Source organism: Sander lucioperca, chromosome 2 (genome assembly GCF_008315115.2).
Source record: "Sander lucioperca isolate FBNREF2018 chromosome 2, SLUC_FBN_1.2, whole genome shotgun sequence".
Lineage (NCBI taxonomy): Eukaryota > Metazoa > Chordata > Actinopteri > Perciformes > Percidae > Sander > Sander lucioperca.
The window spans coordinates 36,698,615-36,705,376 of record NC_050174.1 but is presented as its reverse complement, the minus strand read 5'-3'; the positions used below and the strand labels follow the sequence as shown (position 1 = coordinate 36,705,376).

At 38.2% G+C, this 6,762-nt stretch overlaps 1 protein-coding gene across 1 annotated transcript in view; it reads right to left on the bottom strand.

Annotated features, from left to right (window-relative positions):
* The window catches only part of ela3l (elastase 3 like), a 6,685-nt gene extending 3,013 nt beyond the window's left edge, over positions 1-3,672 (bottom strand). Inside the window, exons 1-4 of the mRNA XM_031305981.2 lie at positions 3,519-3,672; positions 2,558-2,646; positions 1,827-1,924; positions 347-475 (exon numbers count right to left, since the gene is read on the bottom strand). Coding sequence (XP_031161841.1) covers positions 347-475; positions 1,827-1,924; positions 2,558-2,646; positions 3,519-3,558 — 356 coding nt within the window. The 5' untranslated portion in view covers positions 3,559-3,672. The remainder of the gene's footprint in view (positions 1-346; positions 476-1,826; positions 1,925-2,557; positions 2,647-3,518) is intronic.
* Between the last annotated feature and the right edge of the window lie 3,090 nt (positions 3,673-6,762).

The following is a 6,762-nucleotide window of genomic DNA, read 5'->3' as shown; positions in this document are numbered from 1 at the left end:
CAAAAAGGGTTATCATGTATATATGTATATAAACAAATGAATCCACTCAATGGCTTATCTTCCTTTTCTATAATTTCCCACTGTGGAAAAAGTCCAGCTGCATACTTGAGTACACTAATATGGTCAAAGTGGTCCACTCTTATTCATGTTGTCTTTATACTTTTTTTATTGAAATATGAGATGCATGAAGAATGAACGTCTTGTTAAAACTATGTCCTGGACTGAAGTGAATAGATGGAATTTTGAGCCTCAGCCCACTTTTTCCACCTCGACACAGAACAGATGAGATAATTATGTGGTGCATAGCCTACTGTTATCGCAGCAGACTGCTCTCTGCTTGTCTTACCCGAAGGCCACAAAGATCGGGTTCCATCTCTCATGGACAATAATCTTCTCAGGCAGGATGGCCTTGGAGCCAGCCTCTTCCTCCACCAGGTTGTATTTTCCCACAAACACCCTGTAGGAGAACTTGGAGCTGGGGGGTAGAGGGTGGGTGGGTGGGGGGGGAGAGAACAGACTGTTGAAGTCCATGCTAACCCTGACAGAAGATTTAGTGCACAGTTGAAGGATGTGATGAGCTCAAATTGAGGATTAGTTGATGTGGCGAGATGATATAGAGGATTTAAACCGGGCTGGGGTCCAGATGAGTGAACTTTTTTTAGAATGTCATTTGAGTTTGAAACCTTTGGAGTTCATGACTTGCCTGATCCTAATTTCTATTAGGGTCTGTAAAGTTTGGCGTCTTTGTCGAAGATAAGAAGGTAGATTTTGTTCTCGACAATTTGGTGCTGTTAGAAAAAAACATTTTATACATAAATGTAGATATTTTAAGACTAAACCCTCCCTGAACCATTGGAGGAATGAGCTAAATCACTTGTGTAAGTCATTGAAACAGGTTAAAGACAAAAAAAGCCCTCAAATTGTGGCCGGTTAGCTTGGTTGGTGGAGCGGGCGCACATGTGCAGGGGTTTATTCCTCGACGCAGAAGGTCCAGGGTTCGAATCCGACCTGTGATGGTTTTCCTGCATGTCTTCCCCCCTTTCTCTCCCCTTTCATATCTTAGCTTTCCTATCCAATAAAAGCAAAAAAAGCCCTCAAAATGATTTCTTTACTTGAGACACTTAAGTTAATTTGACACAGCCCTTTTTATTTTATTTTTGATTAATTTTGAATTGTTATGTACATGCTCCTAGGTTATGTTTCTATGCTCAACCTGAGGCAAAAGCTCTTTTTTTGAAGTGAATTTGTTAATGTGCCTTCAGTGTTCCCCCAGGAAAGTTGTTTAGCAAAGTGTCTTACTTCGACGAGGGCCCGGCTGGGTCCAGTTACAGACTGATGGCAGCATTTTAATGTAATGTAGAGCCCAATAGTTTCTGTAATAACAGAATCATGGACAGAATTGTGAAATTGAGAATTTAAAAAAAAGTTATAAGAAAGATTCCATGGGGCTCTACATTAAGTCAGTGCTAAAAGCTAACTGGAGATATGAAAATATGACTTTCTCTAAGTTTTCAACCGAGCCGTCTTACTGTACCTGTAGTTTATAAAAACATCTTAAAAATACATTAATAAAATAATTCCCAGTGGCTTAGGCCTAGTAGCGGGCAACTTAGGCCAGTGGGTCACCAGGCTTGCAATACACTGGGGGAAACCCTGGCCTGTTTGCGTGTATGTCTGTATTCTTAATATAGAAATGGGGAAAAAAATTTCTATTAGGGTTAAGGGTGCCGAATTAGGAACATAGTATGTTGCAGAATAAGTACAGTTCTTGTAGTGGTGGGCATTGGTTGTTGTGTTTTAGTGTTTGTGTGTTCCTCGGCTCGTACTTGATGCAGTGAGCAGCAGTCATGACCCAGTTGGCAGCAATCAGAGATCCCCCACAAGTGTGCCTCCACTCACCGTTCTTCTCATACTGTAGAGAGATCTGGAGACGAAAAAGGATAACATAAAAGATACAGTATAGAGGCAGGTTGCGGATGTTATAGATGGGTGGCATAGTTTGTAGGGGTTTAACGATACATTGGTCTGGATCGATATATTGATTCAATGATCCACGATCCAATATTATCGATGCAAAGTGAAAGTATCGATACATATCGTCTGTAAGATGCCCCTTTATTTTAGATTCCTTCATATTTATTCTTTTTCATGAAAAGAATAGTTTGTTTTTAAATATAAATGCCTGGAAGAGCTCAGTTATAAAACTGACAAATCATATTTTAGTTGCTTTTTTTGAGTTGATATAAATGTAACTGATTGTGTTAAATAGGCATATGATATCTTCTCATATCGAATGCAGGCCCCTGAAATAAATCAAATCAAAATCGTATCATGACAGACTTTAAAGTATCAGCAAATATCACATTGTTATCCAAATAATCAATGTAAAATTGAATCGTGATACAACTTGTGATTTACACCCCTAATAGTTTGACTTAATTCAAAAGCAGACATTAATTGCAGAATTCTCAATAACCGCTGGGTCTGGGATCTAATAAGCAGATGCCGGACCGGTTGAAAGATAAAAACATTGACAGATGTGAGAGTATTAGCATACCTGCCAGGGCCAGCTGTGGGGCTTGGCATCTACTCCGTTGACCACGCGGGCAGTCAGGGGCTCGATGGGTGGGGTGCCGCACCCAAGGGCTGGACCAGGATGACAAAGACATGAGTGTGATGGACATGAGATAGAGAGCGTCCATTAGTAGGAGAACAATGACATTTGATTCTTCCATACGGCAATAAACTGCATCAACGCTCTGAAAAAAGCTTTGTGCCAAAACGCGTCAGCGTTGATTTATTGTGATGTGAGCCTAATTAAACAAGTGAAATGACAGTATTTTAAATTTTATTATAATTTAATAATTTAATAATTGTATTGTTTTAGTGTTTATACGTGTTTTAACGTCTTGTAATTTCTAAGACGAACGTTAAAACACGTATAAACACTTTAACAATAAAATTGTTAAATTATTAAATTATAATAAAATTTAAAATACTGTCATTTCACTTGTATATTATGACAGTTATTGTTTTACCTGTTTTTATAAAGATAATAAATACTATATATATATTATTAATTTTTTAATTTGTCTTGGTGAGCATTTGTCTTGGTCTTGGCATTAGTGTCTAAATCCATTTTTTAAATTCTATTATTCCTTTTTCTCATTTGATGTTTTCCAAGCACTTTGAATTGCATTCTTGTTATGTTTGAAAGGTGCTGTACGAATAAAGCTTGAATGATTGATTTATTTTGTCCTCCTTTACTTGGGAACTTGAGATGTGCTACATTTTCTTCACTTTTTAAGCATGCCTATTGGATTTTGGGTTTAGCACTCAGAGGATCTCCATTGTTGAAGCGCAACCTCCTTTTTCAACTCAAACTGCATCATTTTTCTTTTCAATAAAGAGTTACACAGGGCTAGCTTCCTGTGTGGTAATATGCAGGCATGCACACCCACTCACATCAACTCGCATAAACAATTACACACAGAAATAAGAATGCCAGATGTTCTTACCGCTAGCAATGAGCACTGAGGCCAGCACAATAGGGATCATGTTGATTAATGCTTCTGCTGAGGGACAACAGGGCACACACTCTCTTTTAAACTTTCCACCACAGGCAACACCCGCTCTGAATGTGACAATGCACACTCCTATTGGTTTGTCATGGCCTTCAGGGATGCAGATGGACCAATGGCAATGAGGGTCAGTGCCTCTGGGTGGCCGAGGAGACACACAGGTGTGTTTTCTGGAACATTTCCCATGACCTTCATGTGGAGTTATGGCGTGTGCTTCGTTAATATGCAAAGGATATGTGTATTCCTGAGGGCTCACATTAGGGCTGCTTGATTATTGGAAAAAAAATCACACTCACGATTCTGTTAGACCAATATTGAAATTACGATTATTTAACACGATTATTACAGTAATAATAGATTATTAATTATATTTCTATAAAACCTGTTTGTTCTATGCAAAAGGTTTTAGATTGTGGGTTATTTATAATTATAATGTATACTCTTTATTGATCCCCTATGGGGAAATTATAATTTAAACTGTTGTTATTACACACTACACACCGGCTTGAAATACACACACACACACATGCTCAGGTCCTACACATGCGCTAATGGAGAGATGTCAATAGTGAGTGGGCTGCGACTGCTGAACAGGCACCCTGAGAGGTTGGCAGTGCCCAGGAGGTGACCTGTATCTCTCCAGCAACCAGTCCACACTCTGTACTTCGGTCCGCACCATCTGGTGTTCAACCCAACTCCCTACGGACTGAGCTACTGCCATCCCCCAAAAAAAGATGTTTATGATGTAATAGTTCCTGAGTGAGACTGTTAGTTTGCGCTCTCTTTTTTTTAAGGGAAATGTACGTGCGTGTATGTTTGCGGGTGTACACCTGCATGTGCATGTATGGGGGCGTGATAAGTGTATCGACATTGATGTGATTTTACATATATTCTTGTAATGGGTTAACAAAATACACAGATTACTCATTGACCTTTGGAAAGATGTTGCAATTATTGAATAAAAAAAAACTGTGAAACAGTTAAACAAATTATCAGTAAAAACAACTTGAACTGTGAAATTTCCCGTAATACTTTTCCCGTTTGAACTTTTTTCCCATTCTGAACACAAGACAAAATAAGAGTTTACTAAATTTGATTAATTGTACAGCCCAAGCTCACACGTGCATGGTATGTGTACTGTAAGTCTGTAAATGCTGGAGACACATTACAGACAACGTGCACATCATGGTCTGTTTTTGAACTCACCTTTGCTCCTGTCCACGACAAAGTCTCTTCCCTGAAACCTGGAATTAAACGCTTGCATAACAGCATGTGAAGCCAACATCTGGATTACTGGTACTGGCCTGTTTTCTCCGAAATGTCAAACAAAAACTCAAACTAAGAGGCATTACTATGATAAATAACCAGGGCAATGAGAAACAGATGGCGTCACTGGTGCAGAAAATATCGACATCTACACCGCAATCTTTTGACATCTTACAACGTGCACAGTTCTGCAGTGAATTGTGCAGTGCCAGGAGTGTTAGACATATTGCATGGCCATAGGTATGACCAATCACATCACTCAACATATTCAAACACTCTTGCTATTATTTTATACAGTAAATCTGCTGTTGTAAAGTAAAACGTGCCGTTTAAAACACCCAGTGTGTCATGTGGTTGTTATAATGACTTGAGTAAGTTATGAGACTTGGAGGACACAGACACAATTCCTGAGGTATGAAAGTGTCAGAGTGTGCAGGCCTGAAGTGACTCAGCATACAGACATTGTAAATCTTTCAAAGGCTGCTTGGGTGATATGATATGGCACAATAAAGGTTAGGTAGTAAACAGGTGGCGTCAGTAGAAAATGTGGCGAAGAATAGTCAGTGTTTGAAGAGGAAATGCTTGTCTGTAATAATCTTCAAGGTGTTTCTGATGAGAGATGTTGACATCAGCTTAGGAGTGGCTTAATGTCTGGTCTGTGACCTAATTAAACAAATATTGGCGTGCTGTAATAGAAAGCATTTCAGAAATGAAAAAAAAAAACGTTTTCATTCGACTTCTTCAGACGGCAGACTAGGAAGGTTTTGTTCATGAATAATTTAGTTTCCCAGTTCACCACTAGATGGGACAATTTATCTGTTTAGACACCAACCTAAGTTTGGTACAAGAAACTGCATCCAAGCTTTGTAAAGTGAGTCATTTAGAAACTCAATCCTCAATCTTGCTGGGCTTTAGCATCTGTTGAGGAGGTCAGACAAAACTTGGATGTTGAAAATGATATTGGTAAGAGACTCTCACGGAGAATACAACTTATGACAGCTGCATCTTCAGTGCAACAGTCTTGTTTTTAAAGTTGTGCTTCAAATTTAGGTTACAGCTGAGCAACTTGAGTACTGTACTTAAGTACAAATTTGAGGTACATGTACTTTACTTGAGTCTTTTCTTTTCGTGCCACTTTCTACTTCTACTCCGCTACATTTCAGAGAGAAATATTGTACTTTTTACTCCACTACATTCATCTGACAGCTTTAGTTACTAGTTACTTTACAAATTAAGATTTTTGCACACAAAACACAGTTTTTTTAAAATATGATGTTTTATTATAAATTAAACTACCCAAAAATATATAGACCTACAAGTCCAGCTGAAATGATTAGACCATTAAACACACAACAGTTTGGATCGTTTCCAGTTTCTAAAATGTGAGGATTTTTCTGCATTGAGTACTTTTACTTTTAATACTTTAAGTACATTTTCCTAATGATACTTACATACTTTTACTTATGTAACATTTTAAATGCAGGACTTTTACCTGTAACAGAGTATTTCTTACAGTGTGGTATTAGTACTTTTACGTAAAGTGCTCATATTATGCTTTTTGGCTTTTCCCCTTTCCTTTATTGTGGTATATATCTTTTTTGTGTATGTTATAGGTTTACAAAGTGAAAAAGCTCAAAGTCCAGGCCAAAGGGACTTACCATCTCCAACAGAAAACACTGTTCACAAACTGCTCCAAACAGCTCTGTTGTAGTCCAGAGGTCAGACAAAACTTGGATGTTGAAAATGATATTGGTAAGAGACTCTCACGGAGAATACAACTTATGACAGCTGCATCTTCAGTGCAACAGTCTTGTTTTTAAAGTTGTGCTTCAAATTTAGGTTACAGCTGAGCAACTATAGTTTACAGACTGGAAAAAATACTTGATAGGTTGGAAAAAAAACACTTGAAAGGCAA